The sequence below is a fragment of the Acomys russatus genome, chromosome 19, assembly GCF_903995435.1.
Source record: "Acomys russatus chromosome 19, mAcoRus1.1, whole genome shotgun sequence".
Lineage (NCBI taxonomy): Eukaryota > Metazoa > Chordata > Mammalia > Rodentia > Muridae > Acomys > Acomys russatus.
In genome coordinates, this window is record NC_067155.1 from 8,039,731 (window position 1) to 8,065,437 (window position 25,707).

Sequence of the window (25,707 nt, forward strand, 5' to 3'; positions counted from 1 at the left end):
TGGCATATCAAGTTGCCATAAGACTGAGCACCTCCCTCATATTAAGGGCGGGTGACGTGGGGAGAAGGGTCCCAAAAGCAAGCAAAGGAGTCAGAGACAATCACCATTCCCACTCTTTGGAGGTCCACAAACACTCCAAGCTCAACAACCACAGCATGTACGCAGAGGACCTATCCCAGACCCATGCAGGGTCTGTGGTTGCCTCTTCAGTCTCTGTGAGCCCACATGAGCCCTGCTCAGTTGATTCTTGTGGCTCATGTTCTCCTGGTATCCTTGATATCTCTGGCCCCTACAATCCTTCTTCTCCTACTTCTGCAGGGTTCCCCAAGCTCTGCCTCATGTTTGGCCATGGGTCTCTGCTGCATCTGCCCGCCCCATCAGTTACTGGATGAAACCCGTCTCTGGCAGTATGCCTAGGATCCTATTTATTGAGTATAGCAGAATATCATTAGGAATCACTGACTTTCATGCCAGTCATATTTGGTTCTATCCTAGGTCTCTGGCTTATCCAGCCTCTAGGTCCTGGCCTTCCAGGCAGTGTCAGACATGGGCTCCCTCTAGTGGCATGGTTCTCAAGCTGGACCAGTCACTGATTAGCCAGTCACTCAATTTCTGTGTCACCGTATAGCACATCTTGTAAGCAGGACAAATTGTAGGTGGAAGGTTTTGGGGTTGGTGTTCCAATCCCTTCACTGGAAGTCTTGCCTGGTTACAGGAAATGGCCAGTTCAGGCACTCTATCCCCCGTTGTTAGGAGTCTTAGCTATAGAGTTGCCCTGAAGATTCCTGGAAGTTTCTATGGTACTAAGTTTTTTACCTGTCCCCAAAATGACCCCCAATTCCAATTGTCTCTCCCAGAACCCTCTCCCTACTCTTCTCTCCCTCCTTATCCATCTTTTCCCCACCTTCCCCATTACCCCCATGATAGTTATTCTATTTCCCCATCCCAGGGAGATTCATGGGTGTCCCCCCCCCCCCTTGAGCCTTCCTTGCTACTTAGCCTCTCTGGGTCTGTGAATCGTCACATGATTATCCCTTAATTTAATACTGATAACCACTGCTAAGTAATCACACACCATGTTTATCTTTCTGGGTATGGGTTACCTTACGCGGGATATTTTTTTTCTAGTTCCATTCATTTGCCTACAACTTTCATGATGTTATTTTTTAATAGCTGAACAATAATACCTCATTGGGTAAGTGTACCATGTTTTCTTTATTCGTTGTTTCGTTCAGTGACATTTAGGTTGTTTCCTGCTTCTGGCTATTACAAATAAAGGCGTTACATTATAAGCATAGTTGAGTAAGTGTCCTTACGGTAGATGGTGCATCCTTTGGGTGTGTGCCCAGGAGTGGTATTGCTGGGTCTTGAGGAAAATCTATTCCCAGTTTTCTGATAAGCAACCGGATTGATTTCCAAACTTGTCTGTACAAACTTGCACTCCTACCTTGTTCTATGCCCTCTCCAGCTTGATCTGTCACTCATGTTTTTTATCTTAGTCATTCTAACATGTATAAAACGGAAGGTCAGTCATTTTGATTTGCATTTCCCTGGTGGCTAAAAATGGTAAATGTTTCTTTTTTTTTTTTTCTTTCTTTTTTTTCTTTTTTTTCTTTTATTAATTTATTCTTGTTACATCTCAATGTTTATCCCAGCCCTTGTATCCTCCCATTCCTCCCCCCCCCATTTTCCCATTATTCCCCTCCCCTATGACTGTTCCTGAGGGGGATTATGTCCCCCTATATATTCTCATAGGGTATCAAGTCTCTTCTTGGCTACTTGCTGTCCTTCCTCTGAGTGCCACCAGGTCTCCCCCTCCAGGGGACATGGTCAAATGTGAGGCACCAGAGTACGTGAGAAAGTCGTATCACACTCTCCACTCAACTGTGGAGAATATTCTGACCATTGGCTAGATCTGGGAAGGGGTTTAAAGTTTACCTCCTGTATTGTCCTTGGCTGGTGCCTTAGTTTGAGCGGGACCCCTGGGCCCAAATCTGCCTATCATATTGTTCTACTTGTAGATTTCTAGGACCCTCTGGATCCTTTTATTTTGCTATTCTCTCATGCGTCTCTCATTTAGAGTCCCAATAGGATGCCTTCCCCTCTGTCCCAGTTTCCTGGTAAGTGAAGGCTTTTGTGGGACATGCCCCTTGGGCTAGTATGCAGATATAAGTGAGTATATACCATTTGATTCTTTCTGCTTCTGGGTTAACTCACTCATTATGATCATTTCTAGCTCAATCCATTTATCCACAAATTTCGGGAATTCCTTGTTTTTAATAGCTGAGTAGTATTCCATAGTGTATATGTACCACAGTTTCTTTATCCACTCTTCTACTGAGGGACACTTAGGCTGTTTCCATGATCTGGCTATTATGAATAAGGCTGCTATGAACATGGTTGAGCAAAGTTTCTTGTTGTGTGCTGGAGCATCTTCTGGGTATATTCCAAGGAGTGGAATAGCTGGGTCTTGAGGAAGCCCTATTCCCAGGTAAATGTTTCTTTAATTACTTCTTGGCCGTTTAAGATTCCTCTGTTGAGAAGCCTGTTTACATCTATGCCACATCTTTAATTGGATTATTTGGTTTGTTGGTGTCTAGTTTCTGAAGTTCTTTTTTATATTTTTTGAAATTAGCCCTCTGTAATATGTGGAGTTGGTGAAAATCTTTTTCCATTTTATAGGCTGCCAGTTTGTCCTATTTGACAGTGTCCTTTGCCATACAGGAGCATTTCAGTTTCATGAGCATTTGCCATTTATTTATTGTTGATCTTAGTGCCTGAACTCTTGTTCTGTTCAGGAAGTTGTCTCCTGTGCCAATGTGTTTGGAGATACTTCCCATTTCTCTTCTACCAGGTTCGGTGTATCTGGCTTTATGTTGACCATAAAACCAAGACTACTTAGACCTGCAGGATGATAGAGATGGATCTATTTCCATTTTTCTACATACAGACATCTAGTTAGACTATTTGTTGAAGATGCTTTCTTTTTTCCCATTGTGTATTTCTGGCTTCTTTATCAAAAACCAAGTGTTCGTAGGTGTGTGGATTTACGCCTAGGTCTTTGGTTTGATCCCACTGATAACCTTTTCTATTTTTGTGCCAATACCATGTGACAGTGGTCACAGCTTAAAAGCAGTGTGGTTAATACCTCCAAAAGTTCTTTTATTGTCCATGATTATTTTTAGCTAATTGGGGTTTTTGTTTTTCCATATGAAGTTGAGTATTGTCCTTTGAAAGTGTAAAGAATTGTGTTGGAATTTGATGGCAATTACATTGAATCTGCAGATTGGTTTTAGTAAAATGACCATTTTTACTGAATTAATCCTACCAATCCATAAGCATGGGAGACCTTTTCATCTTCTGGTATCTTCTTCTATTTCTTTTTTTCTTTTTTTTCTTTTTTTTTCAGGGTAAATTGAATAAGCTTATCTCAAGCTTATCCTTGGCTTGCTTTATTTCCTTTTTTATTAATTTATTCAAATTACATCTCAGTTGTTAGCCCATCCCTTGTATCCTCCCACTCCTCCCTCTCTCCCGCTTCCCCCTTTTTTCCCCTCCCCTATGTCTGTGACTGAGGGGGACCTCCTCCCCCTGTATATGCTCATAGGGTATCAAGTCTCTTCTTCCACATTTATTTTAAGGCTTGAAGTTCTTGTCATACAGGGCCATTCACTTGCTTGGTTAGAGGTACACCAAGATTTTGTGTGTGTGTGTGTGTGTGTGTGTGTGTGTGTGTGTGTGTGTGTGTGTGTGACTATTGCAAAGGGCGTTTCCCTGATTTCTGTCTAAGCCTGTTTGTCATTTCTGCATAGGAGGGCTGGCAATTTTTTTTTTAGTTAATCTTGTATCCAGCCACTTTGTTGAAGGCATTTATCAACTATAAAAGCTCTCTGGTAGAATTTTTGAGGTCACTTATGTATACTATCATGCCATCTGCAAATAATGATACTTTGACTTCTTCCTTCCCAATTTTGTATCCTTGATCTCCTTTAGTTGTCTTATTGCTTCACTAAAACTTCAGGTACTATATTGAATAAATATGGAGAGAGCAGACAGCCTGGTTTTAGTGGACTTGTTTTGAGTTTCCCCCATTTAATTTGATGTTAGCTTGCTGTAAATTCCCTTTGCTATGTTTAGATGTGTCCCTTGTATCCTTGATCTATCTCTCCAAGACTTTTAATCATGAAGGGAGTTTGGATTTGTCAAACGCTTTTCAGCATCTAATGAGACAATCATGTGGAGTTTGTTTATATGGTGGATTATATTGATGGATTTTTTGCATGTTGAACCATCCCTGCATCTCTGGGATCAAACCATCTGACCATGGTGTTGATGAGTGATCTTTTTTCATGTGTTCTTTGATTCAGTTTGCAAGTATTTTCACATCCTTGAAGGTTTGCGGGGTTGTTTTGTTTTGTTTTGTTTTGTTTTGTTTTGTTTTGTTTTGTGACAGGCTCTCAGTATGTACCCCTGACTGGCCTGGAACTCTCTATGTAGAGACTGGCCCTGAGTTCATGGAGATCTGCCTGCCTCTGCATCCCAAGTGCCAGGGTTAAAAGTGTGCACCATCATGGCTGGCATGAGTTACTTTTACCTTTACTGACTTTCCATAACTTGCTATTAACAGGCACCAAGCAGAACATGTCTGCAAACTATGTCCTGTATTGTTAGTAACTACTGGGGACCTATTTACTTTTTTTTTTTTTTTTTTTTTTTTTTTTTTTTTTTAGTATAGTGATCAGTCCAAAAGCATTCGGAGAACATCGCATTGAACTGTAGTCAATGCTGGATGTTGTTTGGGGAACTGAGGATTCAGCAACTGAAGTGTCCCAGATTCTATATTCTAGTGACAGACAGGTAACTGGAGTGAGATCTAGAGAGAACAGTCACTGCAAAGTGGTCTTGGCTCAGTATCTCCCATAGGAGGAAGGAAGTATGCACAGCATCCCACAGGTATTTCTCGCTCTGTGTTACCAAAGAGTCTACTTTTCTACCAAAGACTGAGCTCTATGATGAAGGGCATGTTACCCTCCCTCTACTACAACTGCACACTAAAGTGGTTTCTCATGGAGCTAGATAATAAATAACTCAGGATGTTTAAGCTATTGCTGAAGAAAAAATTGTCAGACTTGATAACGTGAGCTCCTGAAAGTTGAAGTGGATTAGGCCACCAATGGCATAACCCAAGTGGAATGCCTAGTCTCTCCCTCTTTCTTGAGTATTACCTAGGACAGAACCATTTACGTTTTAAACCTACAAAACTCCTCATGTTCTCTCAGGAAGCAAAGAATGCGATGAAAAATGTGACTTGGGGGAAAAGACTAAAGGTAGGGGAAAACTCCACCCTGTCTTTGTTGTTGTGGTTTTTTTTTTTTTTTTTTTTTTTTTTAGATAGTCTCTCTATGTAGCTGTGGCTGTCCCAAAACTCCTTTTTTTAGACCAGGCTGCCCTCAATTTCACAGCGATCCACCTGCTTCTACCCCCAGGGTGCTTATATTAAAAGCGTGCACCCTTATTCCTGGCTCCATCCCAGGTCTTAATGCTGAATAGTGTTCCAATACTCTTTCTAATAGAGTCCACCTCTGATGTATGAGTCTGGACCACAAGAAATGAAATTCATTGCATCCTCATTGGGTAGAAATTAGCATAGTCCCAGCCGGACATGGTGGCGTACACCTGTAATCCCAACACTCTGGTAGGCAGAGGCAAGAGTATCTCCGTGAGTTCGAGGCTAGCCTGGTCTACAAAGCAAGTCCAGGACATCCAGGGCTACACATAGAAACCCTGTCTCAAAAAATCCAAAAGAAGAAAAAGGAACATAGTCCCATCTGTGAAGTATTTAAGAGAAGAAGTGGGTAGAAATTTCTCTTGCTAGGCAGACTAGTTGAGACTGACAGGTTGGCGTCATAAATTGATTTGCTCCTGGTGGGATTCTGTACCCTTAACTTGTTGTCCTCCTTCCTCTGCCGCTTTGGTTGAATTCCTATCCTGAACCTTGGGTTCCATCCCTCAGAAACACGGCTCCTAGAGATACAATGTGTGATCTGTTGCAAAGGTTTCGTGGAATCATGTTTTGAAAGTGTCTGGAAGCAACCAGGCGCAGTGGTGGCACACACCTGTAATCCCAGCACTCGGGGAGGCAGAGAGAGGCAGGTGGATCGCTGTGAGTTCGAGGCCAGCCTGGTCTACAAAACAAGTCCAGGACAGCCAAGGCTACACAGAGAGACATGTCTCAAAAAAACAGAGAGAGGGATGGAGGGAGTGATGAGAGGGAGGAGAAAGGGAGAGGGAGGGAGGGAGGGAAGAGAGAGAGAGAGAGAGAGAGAGAGAGAGAGAGAGAGAGAGAGAGAGAAGAAAAGAAAATGGCTAGAGTTTGGTTATTGAGAACACTGGGGTCACCCTCTGGACTCAATGAAGAACTAAAGTTTAATGTCCTGATCTAAAAATCTCCAATTTGATGATTTCTTGCATATTGATCACTGAACTTAGATTAGGATATGAATGAGAAAATTATTTTAGAAGGTGAATTCTCTTCCAACTACAGGCTTAAAACAGAATAAACAATTTCATGCCTGGGCTTTAACCCCAACCAATGAGGCTGAGGCAGGAGGATTACAAGTTTAAAGCCCACCTGGGTAATTATATATTGTCTCAAAGTGGCAGGGGGTGGGGAGGGCTGGAGCAGAACACTTGCTGAAAATTCATCAGTAAGGTGCTATCAATGTGGCTCGGGTGTAAACCACTTGCTTAGAATCCACCAGTGAACAGCGCGAGGTGTGGCTCAACAGTGACGTATTATGTTGCACATCCAACAGAGTGGGTCTGGGGACACGGTTCATAAGTAGAGCGCCTGCCTAGACTCCCCCAGTGAGGGGCTTGAGTGCTGCTGAGTGGTAGAGTCCCTGCCTAGCTTGCAGAAGATTCTAGAGGTCAGTTGCAGTCCTGCTTGTCAGGTGCTTGTGTTAGTTCTATGGCTACATTTTTGCATACAGAAGCCCCATGTGGAAGGCACGTTGATGCCGCTTGAAAATGAAGGTAATGAAATGTGTAAAGACTGGCTGTTTCCCGAGGCTGATGTAGGACTGTCTGTAGGTCTGTCAATGTTCGGATGCCTTCATAGGCCCTGTGGTTGGACCTGAAACCCACTCAGTGAAAATGGAGTCCCCATGGCAAGAGCTAATATAGGGCATCTTTCAGGGTACAAAACTTGTCCAAGTTTTATGAGCCAAGATGTGTGAGAGGTGATATTTGTTATTTAACCTTCAATGAGTACATACTTAAAATTCTCCATGTGTCAACGACCAAATATGTTCTAGGGAAAAAAAGATAAATGTGTCTGAATCTAAAAAAAAAAAAAAATATATATATATATATATATATATATATATATATATATATATATATATATATATATATATATATATATATATATATATATATAATCCAGATGTGATAGCACATGCCCTAATCACAGCACTTAGAAACTAGATGCAAGAAGATGCAGGAATTCAAAGTCATCTTGGCTAGATGAGACTATTTCAAAAACAACAAAATGGTGGTATAAAGGGCTGTAAAAAAAAGTCTTAGACCACACTAAAGGGATGCAAAGTCTAGAATTGCTTCTTACAAGAAATAAGCTTCATACTCAGGTGATAACAAAGAGAAATAACCCAACTTCTTGGGCACAAAGATGAATATTGTGAGCAGAAGGTGGTAGCACTGTGTGAAGCCCCTTCACACACAGCATTTAGCATCAGTTTCTACGGATGGGCGAGGGGATTCAGTGGACAAGCATGAGGACCCGAGTTCAAATCCCCAGAACCCATGTGAAGAGCCAAGTGCGACAGCTCATGCTTGTAAGCCCCAGCCCTGGTATCAGGAGGAGCAGTAGTTCAAGGTCATTCTTAGCTTAGATCAGGCAATCTTCAGATTTAGGAGAGACCCTGTCTGGAAAATTACAGGTGGTTGCCTTGTTACTCTTCTATGGCTGTTCTACATAACGCACTATGACCAAGGCAACTTATCATGGCGTTTAATTGAGGACTTGATTATAGTATCGGAGACTGGCCCATGGCCATCATGGCAGGAAGCATGGAGGCACTTAGGTGTGCATCACATGGAGCAATAGCTGAGAGTTACCTGACTCAGTGGCACACTGAGGAGGCAGTGTGTCTGTGCCTGGCGTGGCCTTTCGAAAGCTCCTCCCACAAGGCCACACCCTCCTAATCCTTCTCAAACTGTGCTGCAAGCATTCAAATATATGAGTTTGTGGCGACCATTCTCATTCAAACCAACACTGCTGGGGATGGAGAAAAGAAAATGGCTCAGTGGTTAATAGCACCTGCTGCTCTTGGCAGTCTCACTCAAAATACCCACATTCAAGTGACTCACAACCTCCGGTAACTCCAATTCCACAGAATCCAATGTCCTCTTCTGGCCTCCAAGGAAACCTGCATGTGCACATAGACATAAAAAAAAAATCTTTTTTTTTTTTTTTTCAAAAAAAATTTTTTTTCAAATTCCCCTCTGTAGTTCGGATATGAGGTGTTCTCATCCCCAGCTGGTCCAAGCAGACTGTGATTTTAGTAACAGCATTCTCTCTTCCTCTCTGTCTCAGAAAGCTCAATGAGTAATCTGGAAGAAGATGCTGAACCAGCCCCAAGTGAGCAAGAACCAGAAGAGGAACAGGCACCAGGTTTGCGGGCAGGAGGGGGATGTAAAGAAAGATAAACAAACCACAACGTGGTGTGTAGTTTCATCTGAAGAGTTAAACCCTGAATTCCTATGCAGGTGCATACAGAATTGGAGTTTGGTTACCAGCCCCCACCTCAGGGGGCTCAGCAATCACCTGTGACTCCAGTTCCAAGAGCTCCAACACCTCTGCCCTCTGCCAATACAGTTGCTCATACATGCCCACTCACAGACATGTAATTAGAAAATGAAAATAAACCTCTTTTTTTTTTTAAGGTGGATATTTCCTGAGGAACAAAACGTAAGGCTAACCTCTGGCATCCATATCGGCATGCACACATATACTTGAACTTATCACATGTCACTCACACATGCACACAAACGATGCTTTTAACTTGCCTAGATAGGGGTATGGAAGGCTAATTTTTTGTTTCTCGGTCCTGGTTGCCTGGTCTATGTGTCTGTCCTTACACTGCTACCCCCAGCGTCTTAAATATTGTTTCGTTCAGGATATATGACATTTGTCTGCAAGTCTGGAGGCCATTCTCAGTCTCATTGATTCTATCATAAGTTTTTAAATCACCTTGACAATATCCTGGAGGAAGATGGTCAACTTGTCTCTTGATGTGTATTGCATTAAATTGCATAGATCTGTGTTTGGGTGTAGCTGATATTAATAAGGTTGACTCTGGAGGCTTACATTGCTCAGTCAGCAAATTATTTGCTGCCCAAGGATCAGAGTTCAATTCCCAGAGCCCATATTATTAGGGCAGGTGGGAAGGGTATGTGCCTGTAATCCCAGCACTGAGGACGCAGGGACTGGAGGATCCCTGGTCCTTGATGGCCAGCCCAGTTTAGCCGTATTCCCGAGATCTAGGTTTCATAAGACTCCCTGAAAACAAGATTGGGGACCAGAGAGATAGCTCATCAGGTAAGAGCACTGGCCACTCTTCTGAAGGACCCAGGTTCAGTTTTCAGCACCCACATGCCAGATGACAACCATGTGTAGCTCTAGTTCCAAAGGATCTGCTGTCTTCTGGCCTCAGCAGGCACAGCCTGCACAAGGTACACAGCCATGCAGGCAAAACATTCATAAAATAAAATAATGAATCTTTAAACATTGGGAGTGATTGAGAAAAACACCAAAACTCCACCTCCTGGAATATAAACACACACACACACGTGTGTGTGTGTGTGTGTGTGTGTGTGTGTGTGTGTGTAGCATCTATATAGCATGTATATGTGAGTATATATATATGTGTGTGTGTGTATATACATATATATATACACATATATAGTGAATGTATATATGGGGATCTGCCATACATGTACAAATAGACAACCAACCAGAGGACACGTTCCTACAGTAAAGAGACTCCAAATACTGATACTGCCTCAGGAGCCCTTATCCAAGCTCTGGTGGAATATTGTCTGTCTTGATTTTGTGCAGGTGACCTCAGCTGCATGACTCCATGTTTGTCCAGAGGACAGCATTTCACAGCTTTCCCTCCCCATCCCCTTGGTCTTGCTCTCTTGCTGCCCTCTCTTGCTTTGCACTCCCTAAGCCCAGGGAGGGGTGAAACTGTGGTAGAGACAGTGTCTCTGCTTTGCACAACAGTCAAAAATCATGTTGGATCGGTTTTTTTTTTTCCTCTCCCTTTCACAGAATCCTTTCTATATAAGGAAGAAGATGAAACAGCAAAGACAAGTAAACAAGGTGAAGAAAATATTAATTTGTGGCCAGTCTCTGAGGAGGCTGGATGGTAGCAGTCTATTCGGCACTTAGATGGGAGGCGAGGTCCAGGTGTCACTGGTGTGTGTACCCGAACCTTCCCCGAGGGCTTGAGGCTCAATGGCGATTTATGCCGGGTCACAACTCATGAAAAGTTCAAAATAACCCATAATTACAGCAAACTGAGACACACAAGCGGGAGTTGACTTGTTCTAAACTCAGCTAAGAATCGTCAGCTGCCCTGACCAAATTTAGAAATTTTGCTACAGGTTTTCAATTAGCATATGATGTGATGGGTTTCCTTGTAATTTTTTTTTTTTTACTTTGCTGGTTTCGCCAAGATATTTTCATACAACTTATGCCCCTTCTGCTTTGATTTTTGGTCACCCGATGTGGGTTGCTGCTTTCGGGAGCTGGAGTGAAAGGTTATTTACCAAAGTGCGAGCGCCTTACCAGAGGATACCCCACTGCAGAAATTCTCATTCTCCTAGCAGCCATTAACTGCCTGTAGGTCCCCAGGGAGGGGGGGAGCCTCATGTATTCCAGGCTGGCCTGGTTGAGGATGATCTTGTGAACACTTAATCCTCCTGCCTCCACCTCTCGACTGGAGGAATTACAGGTGTGCATGTGGCCTAGTCCAGTTTCTGCGGTGCTACATGTTGAGGCCAGGGTTTCATGCATGCTAAGGCAAGTGCTCTATCAACTGAACCACATCCCCAGACCCACTGTGTCATTTTTTTCCTGTACTTCTTCCAGTCTATCCTCCATCCCAATAGCCCACCTCTGGCCTCATGTCACTTAGATTGTTGTTCTTTTTTTTTTTTTTTTTTTTTTTTTTTTTTTTTTTTTTCTCCAGCACTTAAGATCTCTTCTCAAGGTTTCCTTCAACCTTATCTCACACACATATATGCTTTCATACACTCTAAGGGAAAATATGAAGTATTTGTATTTCTGATTCTGGCAGATTTCACCCAACAGTGATTGCTCTTTCACTTACTTAATTAGTAAATTTCCATTGTATTGTGGCTCAGCCTTTAGTCCCATCACTCAGGCTGGCAGCAGAGGCAGAAAGATCTCTGAGTTCGAGGCCAGCTTGGTCTACAGAGCAAGTTCCAAGACAGCCAACACTATATAGAGAAATCCTGTCTCAAAAATGAGAACAAAAGTTGCTTGGAAATAAGAGTCACATTATTTTTTATTCCTTGTGTTGCCTTATTATATTCCAAGTGAGTCCAGGCAGGGTAGCACATATCTTTAATCCTCCCAGCACTCAGAAAGCAGAGGGAGGTGGAGCTCTGTAAGTTTCAGGCCAGTCAAGACTACATAGTGAGACCCTGTCTCCAAAAATTAATTAAATCTATTTCACTTTGGAGCTGGGGAGATGACTCAATGGTTAAGAGCACTTGCTGCTCTTGTAGCGGTCTGGGGTTCAATTCCCCCGCACTCATACAGTAGCTTACAGCTATCTGAGCCTCCAGTTCCCAGCAATTTGATGCCTCGTCTGACCTTTTCAGACATCAGACATGCATGTGTACGTACATACATGCAAAACAGTCATACACATAAAATACTTAAATCTCTAAAAATGTCATAATGTATCACGTGAGCAAACTGCACTCGCTCAGTTCTCCCATTGGTAGGATTTTTCTTTTGCTCTTGCCTCTTTGTTAGCGGTTAAAAATCCAGCTCTAAGTACCTGGTGTCCACTGAGGCATTGATTAAAAGCAGTGATGGGATCTTGTGGGAGATATTTTACATTGTACGAGCAGTAGAAGTGGGGATCTGACCAGCTCAGAGAAGAGTGTCAGAGCTGCATCCCACCTGCCTCAGCAGCATGAATGGGAGGCAGCGCTTGGGAGTCATGAACCTATATGTTGTGACCCCTTTGGGGGGAGGGGTCAAACAACCCTTTCGCGGGGATCTCCTGATGATCAGATGTTTACAATTCATAAGAGTAGCAAAGTTACAGTTATGACGTAGCAACGAAATAATTTTATGGTTGTGGGTCACCGTATTAAAGAGATGCAGCATTAGTATGGCTGAGAACCACTGCTCTCTAGACCTCAATGCAGGCTGTGCCTTATACCATCATTTATTTAATCCATATTGAAAACTAATACTTTCCGGTCCTCTCTAAATTAGAATCCTTACTATTTTAAGAGGTAGGGTTTCTCTCCTGGAACTGGCTCTGTAGACCAGGCTGGCATCAAACTTGCCAAGATCTGCCTGCCTCTGCCTCCCGAGTGCTGGGATTAAAGGTGTGAGTCACCTCTACCCAGCTGGAATCCATAATACTGATGACGTTTCTGAGACGTTCACTAATGGGCCAGGCCTTGTGATGAGCATTGGTGTAATTGTCACCTCGACTGCTGAGCAACCACCTTGGGAAGGCAATCAGTATCTGTCTTAGTCAGGGTTTCAGTTGCTGCAATGAGACACGCCATGATCAAAAAGCAAGCTGGGGAAGGAAAGAATTTATTTGGCTTATGCTCCCAGATCATAGTCTTATCATTGGAGGAAGTCAGAACAGGAACTTAAACAGGGCTGGAACCTGGAGGCAGGAGCGGATGCAGAGGCCGTGGAGGGGTGCTGCTCACTGGCTTACTTGCCCTGGATTGCTAGCCTGCTTTCTTGTAGAACCCAGGACCACCAGCCCAGGGATGATGAGCCCATGGGCTGGGCTCTCCTCTATTAATCACTAGTTGAGAAAAATGCCTTCGGGTGGATCTCATGGAGGTGTTTTCTCAACTGAGGCCCCTTTCTCTCTGATGACTCTAACTTGCGTCAGTCGACACACACAACCAGCCAGTGCCATATCTCCCGTTTCATTGATGAACAAACTGCCATAGAGGGTTGATAGGAGTCAAAAATAGATTTACACAATAGTGAGATTAATATCCGCCCAACAGAAAGCTTGCAAATGCAAGCTTTTGCCTAATTATGTCTTATAGAAATTGTAATGCAATTTTTGTTCGGATGTAACAGATAAAACTAGTTTGGGGTTTTTGTATGTGTTCAAATTCGTGTGTGTGTGTGTGTGTGGTCACATGCATGCACACATGTATGTTAATGTTTGTGCATCTGTTTACCCATGTGTGTGTGTGTGTGTATATAATTTCTCATGAGAAATATATTGCTCAGAAGAATCTAGACTGAACTATGGATATAACTAAGTTGATAAAGTGTTTTATAGCATGCACGCATAAAGCCATGGGGTTCAATCCCCAGCACCACATAAAACTGGGCATGGTGGTGCGCACCTGTAATCCAGACAGCTGGGACATAGACAGGAGGATGACTGACTAGAAGTTCAAAGTCATTGTTTGTTATGAGACTCTTATATCAAAACAGATAATGAAGTAGCAAGAACCTTGCACATAGCTTTCTGACTTAGAACCAGGGAGGGGGGGGCACATATTTTTTACATGTTCAGTAGAATATATAGAGATACAATGCATATATAGTAGTGATCAATTAAAGGCAGTATATTGATTATCTTAAACATCCATCATTTCCTTTACTATAAGTCCATTCAGATTCCTGTCATCTGTTTTGAGATGTTCTAAGCTATTGTTAATTATACCCATTATGTAGATATGCCTGTTAGTGTCACTGAGAAATTAGATTTTGTTTAAAAAAAAAAACTTTTTTAATTTATTCTGTCTTCTTATCTGACTTCATACCGTGGAGATGACCTACGAAACTACAAGGCCCATGTGATATCTAAATTCGACACCAGTGCGGACGTACGCTCTGATGACCCAGAGATGAAAGTGTTGTTGGACGCTTTCAAACAGACAGTCTTCCGTCCTCACACTGTTATCCTTCACGGAAGATCAGGAGTTGGGAAGTCAGCCTTGGCCAGAAGTATCATGCTGGGCTGGGCACAAGGTAAACTCCTCCAAGACATGTCCTGTGTCATCTTCCTCTCTACTAGAGAAATAAAGTGGACAGAGACGAGCAGTTTGGCACAGTTAATTTCCAAGGAGTGGCCAGACTCCAAGGCCCCAGTGACAAAGATCATGTCCCAACCAGAAAGGCTCTTGTTTGTCATAGACGATTTTGACCATCTGAACTCTGTCCCCCTACGTGATGACATGAGACTCTCTGAAGACTGGGAGGATGAGCAGCCCATCTGCGTCCTGATGTTCAGCCTCCTCATGAAGGCCCTCCTACCCAAGTCCTTCCTCCTCATCACCACCGGAGACACGGGCTTAGAAAATCTCAAGTCAATGGCAGTGTCCCCCCTCTACATACTGGTTGAAGGACTGTCTGCAACAAGGAGGACTCAGCTGGTCGTTGAGAACACCCTTGATGACCATCGAAGAATGCAAATCCTACACTCTGTGATAGATAACAACCCGCTATTTGACCAATGCCAGGTGCCCTCCATATGCTCACTGGTCTGTGACGCTTTGCAGCTACAGGAGGCGCTAGGAAACAGATGTGCCCCAGCCTGCCAGACTCTGACCAGTCTGTATGCTACCTTGGTGTTCCACCAGCTCTCCCCAAGAGATCCTCTCCAGAGCTGTCTCAGTCAGGGAGAGCGACTTACCCTAATGGGTTTGTGCAGAATGGCAGCCGGGGGAGTGTGGAGCATGAGGTCCGTGTTCTACGAGGACGACCTGAAGGCCCACGGCCTAAAGGCATCTGAGATCTCGGCTCTCTTTCACATGAACATCCTTCCCCACCAAGTTGGCCACAGCAGTGAGCAGTGTTACATGTTCTTCCACCTCAGCCTTCAGGACTTCTGCGCCGCCTTGTATTATGTCTTAGAAGGGTTGGAGGAATGGAATGAGTACTTTTTCATCATCAGAAACCGAGGGACCATCATGCAGCTGAAGGAAGCTGATGACACTCGTCTCCTTGGGATGAAGCGTTTCTTATTTGGCCTCATGAACAAGGGCACCATGAGGACCTTAGAGGTTCTGCTCGGATGTCCTCTGTCCTCTGGTGTAAGGCAGAAGCTCCAACACTGGGTCTCTCTGCTAGGACATCAGGTCGACACCACCAGCCCAGCAGATGTCCTGGATGCCTTCCACTATCTCTTCGAGTCTCAGGATGAGGAATTTGTTCACTTGGCTCTGAACAGCTTCGAGGAAGTGTGGCTTCTTGTTAACCGTAAGATAGACTTGATGGTATCTTCCTACTGTCTCCAGCATTGTCAGAACTTGAAGGCAATTCAGGTGGATGTCAAAGACCTCTTCTCAGTGGATACGACTTCCGAGCTGTGCCCTGTTGTTCCCCAGAAGTGAGTATTGGGTGATATTTTTTTTATCCCAAGCTGGTTAGTAATTTTTGTATGCTTCTGTATGCTACTTTCAGAAACATTCAGAGTACCAGATAGCTCCTAACAGATGGTTCACTTGCTAGTGAGACCTGGCCTGCGTCTGGTTTATCTTTAATGGATAAGCCCTTTTAAAATGCTGAGTCCCCACACTAGGGACATAGCTCATCTGGTATGTATATTTCCATTGCTTGCCTAGCATGAATGAATCCCAGAGTTTAGTTCCCAGCAAGCACTGCATAGACTGGGTATGTTGTAGTACATACCAGCAAGCCTAGAACTCACAAGGAAGGAGGTGTCAAGCTAGGTTCCACTGATAAGCTGATTAGAACAGCCAAATTAATGATAAAATGCTGGAAAATATTAGTCCTTTGTGGCCACATTGGAAAGAGGGACAGAGATAAAAGATTAGTAGACCTCTATTGATCCATCTCCCCATAGTCCATCTTTTGGATCCCGAAATAAGGTTAAAATAGAGCACTGTAGAACCAGAGGCATGCACATCTAAGTAGTCCTGGTTGAGGCATGTGCTCCCTGCCCACCATTGACATATCGTCTGGCCTCCAGTCTCTCCAGCAACGTGGTCTGCTCTTTGTAGAATCACTTTCTGGGATGCAAGTTCGGCTCTTGCTGGCACCAGGCTCCAGCCTTCTCCCGGCATGAGACTCCTGGGAGATTGGCAGTCTCTTGGGGCCCGTTATTTCCAAAGTCTGATAGTCATAATGGTGAACGGATTCATGTACAAAAGTATCTAGGCAGGACAGAGGGCTCAGATTATAATAACCATGTGCTACTCTTCTAAGGGACCTGAGTTTGGTTCCTAGCACCCAGGTGGGGTGGCTCCCAAGTGCCTACAGCTCCAGGTCCCAGGGGATCCAACACCCTCTTCTGGCCTCTGCAGGCACCTACATCTGTGTGCACATAGTCACACACAGGCAGAAGACATCATCGTTACATATTATTATATATTATGTATAGTATATATCACCATATATCATATATATTATATGGTATATATTACATATAATGTGTCATATGTAATATATCATATATCACATATGATATATAGAATATACATTGTATATTAATATATATATTAAACTACAATGTGCACATTATCTGAGTTTGTTCCCTCTTGATTGTGAAGTTTTGATCTTTGACCAACATCACTTCCCCCTCCTCCCGGGCTCTGATGAGTCCACTGCTAGGGAATCTTATATTTAAAAAACACTTAGTTCCATTTACGCGTATTGTGTGTGCACCCGCACGTGCGTGTCACAGCATGCATGGGAGCCAGAGAACAGCTGGCAGTACTGAGTCCTCACCACAGAGGTCTCAAAGTTTGAACTCAAGTGGCCAGGCATCAGAGTCTCGCCTCACAGGTAATGCCCTCGTAGAAGCTGTGTGTCATGGAGTCATGTTTCCAATTAACCGTTTTCTTCCATTCGTAATCTGGCATCCTCCAAAATCCCTTGCAGATGAGGGAGGGCAAGAAGTCAGAGCTGGAGTCCCATCTCAAGGATCCTGTAACCCTCCTCCTCCTCCTCTTGCTGCCACTAGGGATTATTCATAATTCTATCACCATGTGCCTGGCTTTTCCTGTATTGTTCTATTCAGCTGGTTGTCATAACTAACAGAAAGTAGTAATCTCTACTCCAAGATAGGGATGAAATGAACATATTATCTCCAGAGGTTTAAAAAAAAAAAATCCAAGCTAGCGAGATGGCTCAGCAGTTAAGAGCACTTGCTGATCTTCCAGAGGACCTGAATTTGGTTCCTAGCATCACATTGGGTTGCTCATAGTTGCCTGTAACTACAGCTCCAGGGAGATTTGCTGCCCTGTTCTGGTCTCCATGAGCACATACACAGACATGTGTGCGTTCACATGCAGAGAGAGAGACAAAGACAGAGGGGGACAGGGACAGAGGGACAGAGGGACAGAGAGACAGAGACAGACAGACAGAGACACAGAGGGAGACGGACAAAGGCACAGAAAGAGATGGACAAAGACACAGAGGGACAGAGAGCCAGGGACACAGAGAGCCAGGGACACAGAGAGCGACAGGGACACAGAGAGCGACAGGGACACAGAGAGCGACAGGGACACAGAGAGCGACAGGGACACAGAGAGCGACAGGGACACAGAGCGCGACAGGGACACAGAGCGCGACAGGGACACAGAGCGCGACAGGGACACAGAGCGCGACAGGGACACAGAGCGCGACAGGGACACAGTGACACAAACAGACAGAATTTTAAAAATATTTAATGCCATACAATAACACATCTGCACCATTTAAGTCAATGTGTGATGGGATTGGGGGATGAAGCCTCCTCAGACTGGTCTAGCAGCCTATCCCTGGGGGTATTGAAGCTGGTCCTGTGGAGTACCAGGCAGCACCCACTGCACTGGCTTTACTACCTCGGCTGTCCTCTGTTCTCTTTCACAGTCTAGTCTTCCTTCTGTGACCTTGCCGTGGCAGTCACTCATGTTCAAACCCGGCTGTTCAACCTCATTTTCCTCCCATTTTTTCCCTCCCTTCACTGACACAGGACACAATGTAAGCCCCTCATCATTGAGTGGTGGGAGAATTTCTGCTCTATGCTCAGCACCCACCCAAACTTGGAGAAGCTGGACTTGGGCAACAGCGTCCTGAATGAATGGGCCATGAAGATACTGTGCCTCAAGCTGAGGGATCCGTCCTGTAATATAGAGAGCCTGACGTAAGTGCCACCCAGCCTGGTACAAGCAGCCTTTCCCGTGGCGTCTCACGCCGAGACAGGGTCCATCTGTAAACCCTGAGGGGAGATGTGTTGTCCTAAGAAGACAAGTGCTGTAAAAGATAGCTGGGTCGTGGTGGCGCACGCCTTTAATCCCAGCACTCGGGAGGCAGAGGCAGGTGGATCGTTGTGAGTTCGAGGCCAGCCTGGTCTACAAAGCGAGTCTAGGACAGCCAAGGCTAACACAGAGAGACCCTGTCTTGGAAAAACAAAACAACAAAAGATTCATCATGAACCAAGTTCCTGGAAGCACAGAATAGGAGCTGACTAAAAGACCTTATAAAAAGAGTCACACTGAAGCAGGCAAATTACTGTGGGTGAGTTTTGAAGGATACATAGGAGTTGGTTAGTAAGGGGAGAGTATGAGCGAAAGACATTGGGGGGGCCAACCATATGGCATGAGGTCAAGTTTCATGACTTATGTAGCTCTTTGATCACGCTTTAATACATTTAAGCTAGTGAATATTGTAAAAATAAGTGAACAGCTAACTATAAAATGTAAAAGTCGCAGCAGTCAGTCTGGGAAGCTGATGTATAATTCCCTTCAGAGGATGCAGTTTGCTGGAAGGAAAGGGGCCTCCCAAGCAGAACTTTACAGAAACAATACAATATAAAGAGATCTAAACACCAGAGGGCCTTAAAATGGAGAGGTTCCCTTTCAAGACTGGCGAGCAGCTTTATTAAGGTTGAGAGCAAGGCAGAGGGGCCATGGGCGTGGCTTGGTGGTTAAGAGCACTGGCTGCTCATGCTGAGGACTCAGGCTGTATTCCCAGCACCCACAAAGTGGCTTACAACCTCTTGTAGCTCCAGCTCCAGGGAACCTGACCACCTCTTGCCACCTCCACGTGCTCCCGCACACGTGTGGTGCAGATCAGTCATGCAGGCACATGTGGTGCGCATCACTCATGCAGGCACATGCACATACAGTTTAAAAATCTTTTTTTTAAGAGTGTAAATAAGAGCGTGCTTGAGGCCATCGAAAAGGGATGGATGTTGGGTTGAATCAAAAGGAGCCTCTCAGAAAGCACCCTATGTTAACACACCTCTCAGCAACGCCCCACCCCCACACCCTACCCCCTTCCCCCAACCCCCCTGCCCCCGAGAAGTCTTCCTGGACCAAATTCTGAGACCAAAGGAAAGGTCTGACATTTCATATCACATGATTTAGTTCAGCACAGCATATGTGATGAGGACCATGGCAGACCCAGGTACCATTAATTGAGAGCTGTCAAGGCACAACACAGGCAGCTCCTTAACTCCATCCCAGTGAGAACTTCAGGAAGGCAGGTCTATTTGCTGAGTAAATGGCTTAGTGAGGAGAGCATGTGCCTGGCCTGCGTGAGCCAGAGTTCAATCATTAGTACCATATAAACTACATGTGAGGGCACAAGCGTGTAATCCTAACACTTGGGGAACTGGTACCAGGTGGACCTGAAGTTCAAGGTAAGTAGCTCAGCAGTTAAGAGAACTGTTACTGTCCTGACCAGAAGTGGGTTCTCTAGCTGTAACTACAACTCCCATGATCCATTGCCCTCTCCTGGACTCCGTGGGCATCTGAATGGACATGCACACAGACATATGTTTTAAAAAAAAAGTTATTCAAGGTCACCCTCAACTACATAGTAAGTTTAAGAGCATCTTGGGATAAATTAAACCCCATTTCAAAAAAAAAAAGAAAAACTTAACTGACAGGAGAAGGTAGCACAAGGCTGTGAAAAGAAGAGGATCACACAGCTTACTAAGTGTGAGACTGTCTCAGAGCTGATTAGAAGGCAAAGAGGAGAATTATTAATGAAATGTGATTAATAAGTGTAACGTTATTTCCCTCTTCCCCTCTCCCCTGTCTTCTCTTCCTCCTCCTCCTCTTCTTTTCTCCCCTCTCCCCCTCCCTGTCCATCTGTCCATCCATCCATCTGCCTGTTTGTCTGTCTGCCTGACTCCCTCCCCCTCCCCCCTCCCCCTCCCCCTCCTCTCCCTCCCCCTCCCCCTCCTCCCCCTGTCCCTCCCCCTCCCCCTCCACTTCCCCATCCCTCCCCCTCCCCCTCCACTTCCCCCCTCCCCTCCCCTCCCTTCTTTCTCCCTCTCCCCTCCCCTTCCTCTTCCTCCCCCTCCCTTCCCCCTCCTCTTCCTCCCTTCCTCTTCTCTCTCCCTCTCCCTCCCTCTCTCTCTCTCCCCCTCTCCCCCCTCTACCCTTCTTCTGCAGGTTTAAGAATGCAGAGATAACACCTGGCCTGCACTATCTCTGGATGGCCCTTATTAGAAATCGGCATTTAAGACACCTTAATCTAGGGAACACCCCCATGAAGGAAGATGACATGAAGTTAGCTTGTGAAGCACTGAGACATCCAAACTGCTTCCTGGAGTCCCTGAAGTGAGCTTTGGCTATGATTTCAGCATGTGACTTTTACCTTAAAATACAGAATAATTTCCAAGACCCTGTGAAAATAGGATGAGGCCGCAACCACTTTGGGGATCGAACGAGCCTTCCACAGGGTTGCATATCAGATATCCTGCACTTTTAGAACTTTACATTAAAATTCATGACAGTAAGAAATTTACAGTTATGAAATAGCAAGAAAGTAATTTTATGGCTGGGGTCAGCACAGCATGAGGAACTGTATTAAAGGGTTACAGCATTAGGAAGGTTGCGAACCACTGCTCTAGAGAATTAGAGACGTGGAGTTCAGGAGAGGGGAGCAACAGTGATTTGGCAATGCCCTAAGTGGGCATGGGAGACTAGAGAAAGTTGGAGAAAATAATAAGCTACATGCCAGAAATTTGAACATTTCAAATAGTAGATTTTAAAGTATAAATATTGCACCACAATAAAACACCTTCAGTGCTTTGTAAAAATTAGAAACAGAAATGGTGAGATGGCCCAGGGGACAAAAGGGTTTGCCACCAAGGCTGGTGACCTAAATTCAATCCCCAGAACCTACATAATGGGGAGAGAAAGAAATGACTCCCAGGAGTTATCCTCAGAGCTCTACATTCATATTATGGAACATTTACACACACATGTTGATTAAAAACAAGTACTGCATGCTGGGGGGGCGAGGGAGGGAGGTGGTGCATGCTGGGGGGGAGGTAGGTGGCAAGTTTGAGGCCAACATGGTTTACCTAACAAGATTCTGACTTCAGAAAAAAAATGGTGGTGGCAGTGGCAGTCTGGGGCAGTAGCTCAGTTGGTATCGTGCTTGTAGAGCATTCTAGAAACACTGGGTTCAGTCCCTGTCACTGCACAAAACCAAGCACCGTACTCAGGAAGAACAGAAGTTCAAGATCATCCTCAGGTATTTAGCAATTTGAAGGCTAACCTGGGCTACATGAGGCCTTGTCTTGAAAAGGGTCATGTGTAACCTCAGGAAGTTTCTTTGATTGGCTACGTAACTATGGTGAGCTTTCTAAGTGAGAACTGACATAGCTCTATCTTGTGACGCATTTCCATTGAGCCATGTTGAGAAGTTGGCACTTTGCTTTTTGAATTAGGGGTGTGTGTGTGTGTGTGTGTCTTGAGTTGGTACTTTGCTTTTTCATTAGACTTCAGGGAGTATGTGTGCACACGTGTCTCACTAGCCCAGTACTTTTCTTTCATTTAGCAAACCTAGATAGCCTACTGTAGCTATGGGGGTGTGGTGTGCTGGTTAACAGTGTGCATGGGAAAGTTCTGTAAGGAAAAGAGGAAGAAGTAAAACTTATTTGTGCAAGCGAGCTGACACCTCCAGTTCCTAATGGAGAGTGTGTTGCCTTGGTTACCCAAAAGAGACAAAAAAATGTCTTGTGCTGCCTGTCTCTACAGATTGGATTCCTGTGCATTAACCCATCCTTGTTATGTGATGCTCTCTGAGCTTCTTAATTCAACCAGCCACCTAAAATCTCTCAGCCTGGCAAAAAATAACGTGGTAGAAAAGAGCATGAAGTCCCTCGGTGTCGCCTTGAGTAGCTCGGAGTGTACGCTGGAGAAGCTGATGTGAGTCTTCCTTCCTCTCGCCCTATGGTCGTGTTGCATCTGAGATGTCCAGGAGATGGGTGGGAGCGGCAGATGTTTAACTCCAGAACGAGGATGGTAGCTATGGCCTCATGGGAATGAGCCATCCGTTCTATCATAGCAGCCCTTCTGTTGAGAGGGAGCCCAATGGGAGTCAGCCAAAGACCTCCGTAGTGGCAAAGTGCCTTTGGAACGTGACACGGACGTGAGCCAAGTGGGTTGTTTCACACTTGACTCTACAGTTAGAGACAATCCACTCACTGAGCGACTGAGATCCTTCACACTTAGCCAAGCCCAAACCAGAGTGTGTACATAGTTGGCACAAGGTATAAGTTGTCTGTGACTGTAAACTTAGCACCCAGGAGGCTAAGACAGAAAGATGTGGTAAGTCCGAAGTTAGCCTGGGCTACATAGTTTTGTGCTGGCCTGAGCTACAGAATGAGACCTTGTACACACATGTGTGCACGCACACACACACACACACACACACACACCAGGAAGATGTGCAAACCATTATTTAAATTATAATAAGATTTAACAGCTCTTGTCAATGCCTGCCTTCTTTCTAGAATTCTGTTGGCAAAGGACATGGTGTGGATGCATGAGGACCAGAGTTTCAGGGTCACCAGAACCCCTGTAAATACTAGATGGGCTTGGTGGTTACAACACAGTCCTAAGGAGGAAAAGACAGGATCTCCAGAGCAAGCTGGCACCGCCAGACTAGAACAATTTGTAAGCTTTGGATTCAGTGAGAGACCCTGCATCAATATACAAAGATAAGAGGTTGATCAAGGAAGATGTCCAATGTCAAGCTCAAGGCTCCACGAGCATGCATGCACAGACACACACGATATACATACATGCACAGACACGTGTGCATGCACAGACACACACGATATACACACATGCACAGACACATGTGCATGCACAGACACACACGATATACACACATGCACAGACACATGTGCATGCACAGACACACACGATATACACACATGCACAGACACATGTGCATGCACAGACACACACGATATACACACATGCACAGACACATGTGAATGCACAGACACACATGATATACATACATGCACAGACACATGTGCATCCACAGACACACACGATATACATACATGCACAGACACATGTGCATCCACAGACACACACGATATACATACATGCACAGACACATGTGCATCCACAGACACACACGATATACATACATGCACAGACACATGTGCATCCACAGACACACACGATGTACATGCATGCACAGACACACACGTTATACATACATGCACACACTACACACGCCAAAAAGAGAAGGAGGGTCCTAACAGGGTGTCGTCTGACATGCCAGATAACTCTGACCTCCTGGGGGGAAACAATGGAGCCAACAGACGAGGCCAGTCTAAGTTTTAGAGACATACTTCTACACTGAAATTTGGGGCAGGCTGATTCTGTATCCCTTACTATCAATGCTCCAAAGAAGAGGTCAGTTGCTCCTGGTCAAGTTGTCCTGTGCATAGAGAGGAGAGTGGAGAGGTAAAAACTGTACAAGCCATTATTTAAATTATAATAAGATTTAACAGCTCTTGTCTATGCCTGCCTGCCTTCTAGAATTCTCCAAACATGGCTATGGAGTGGCCACTGTCTTTAGTTTCATTGGTAAAGGGAGAGGCAGTTTTAGACTTAAATCACTCATCTTTGGATGAACTCTTATCAGTGGGCAAATGGGAAATCAAATCCGTGGTCACGGCTGAGAGCTGTGTGCTGGCACCTGCCTAGCTTATTAAGTTAATGTCAATGCAAACATTGAAAACCAAATAGTACAAATCACCCTTTTAAAGGCTAGAGGAAAGACTGGAAAGATGGCTCCAAAGTTAAGAAGAACTTGCTGCTCCGAGTAGAGGACTGAGATTCGATTCCAGGCACCCATATTAGACAGGTCACACCCACCTGTAACCCCAGCTTCAAGGGCTCCAGCGCCCTCTTCTGGCCTCTGCTGGCACTGCACCTGCATACACATAGGCACATAAATAAAAATCCTAAAGGCCAGAAACAGACGAAATCACAGATGTCAGCATGGTTGCTGGTCCAATCCAGCTGGTGTTTCTTTATTCACCAGAAGAGCCCCTTCCCCATTTAGGTATGTTGAGGCAGTTAGGGTGGCCATCCCTCTGTGAGAAGGGGACAGCAAAGCTTTTGCTTTCAAGTCTGTTGGCTTTCCTTTTTATGGCTAAGTATGAGGTAATAGATTACACGTTGTCAAATGTATGTCAACTAAATAAATAGTTCATAGTCCACTGGAGCTTTTCCACCTTAGATTCATAAGGGTGTTCAGTGAGAGGGAGAACAAAGACAAAACCATAGGCCAGTGAGATGCCTCAGCAGGCAAAGATGGCGGCCAAGTCCGCCAACCTGATGCAGATCCTCAGGGCACGTATAATTGACTGCTACAAGCTGTCCTGACTTCCACAAGCATGCCATGGCACACATGTGCCCACACACATAAAGATTAAAGCCTTGAGTGGAATGAGAAGAGGAAAGGGAAATTTTAAAATTTGGGAGGGGAGTGGTTCATTATGTGTGTATACCAAGATTTACTTTATTTTGTAGGTATCTTCACATTAGTGCAGTACCTCAGGAGGACAGAAGAGGGCACCAGACCTCTAGAGCTGGGGTGATAAGTGGTTGTGAGCCATTTGATGATAGGTTCTGGGGACTGAACTCAAGTCCTCTGGAAGAACAGCAAGTTCTCTTAACCACTGAGCCATCCCTCCAGACCCCATACACGTGTATACTGTGTGTTTAACATATTTACACCCATACACCCATATCCCCATATCCCCACCCACTATGCCCCCTTTATTTTCCTCAACACATTCTATTTTCATGAAATGCGTACGTACACAATTGAAGGAATCTACATAAAACCTTGAGCTGGCTGGCAAGGTTTCCACCAAGCCTTGGTGACCTTAGCCTAGTTCTTGAACCCATATAGTAAAAGAAGTAAACTGACTCCTTTCAGTTGCCCTCTAACACACAGGTTCACGCACATGCGCCCATACACACACGCTGTGCCCCCATGCGTGCACCTAAGAAAGTGTAATGTCAAAAAGTGTGAAGCTGGAGAGATGGCAAAGCAGTTATGAACACTTGCTGCTCTCCCGGAGTCGTAATAATCCCGGCGTCTCATAATCACCTGTAACTCCAGCTCCAGAGAATCCA

General features: G+C 44.8%; 1 protein-coding gene across 1 annotated transcript in view; it reads left to right on the plus strand.

The window, feature by feature from the left end:
* The first annotated feature begins 1,509 nt into the window (after positions 1 to 1,509).
* Positions 1,510 to 25,707, plus strand: part of Nlrp5 (NLR family pyrin domain containing 5) — a 42,163-nt gene continuing 17,965 nt past the window's right edge. The window contains exons 1-8 of the mRNA XM_051161847.1: positions 1,510 to 1,525; positions 4,924 to 5,019; positions 5,280 to 5,327; positions 8,618 to 8,687; positions 14,097 to 15,674; positions 18,264 to 18,434; positions 20,695 to 20,862; positions 22,291 to 22,461. Coding sequence (XP_051017804.1) covers positions 1,510 to 1,525; positions 4,924 to 5,019; positions 5,280 to 5,327; positions 8,618 to 8,687; positions 14,097 to 15,674; positions 18,264 to 18,434; positions 20,695 to 20,862; positions 22,291 to 22,461 — 2,318 coding nt within the window. The remainder of the gene's footprint in view (positions 1,526 to 4,923; positions 5,020 to 5,279; positions 5,328 to 8,617; positions 8,688 to 14,096; positions 15,675 to 18,263; positions 18,435 to 20,694; positions 20,863 to 22,290; positions 22,462 to 25,707) is intronic.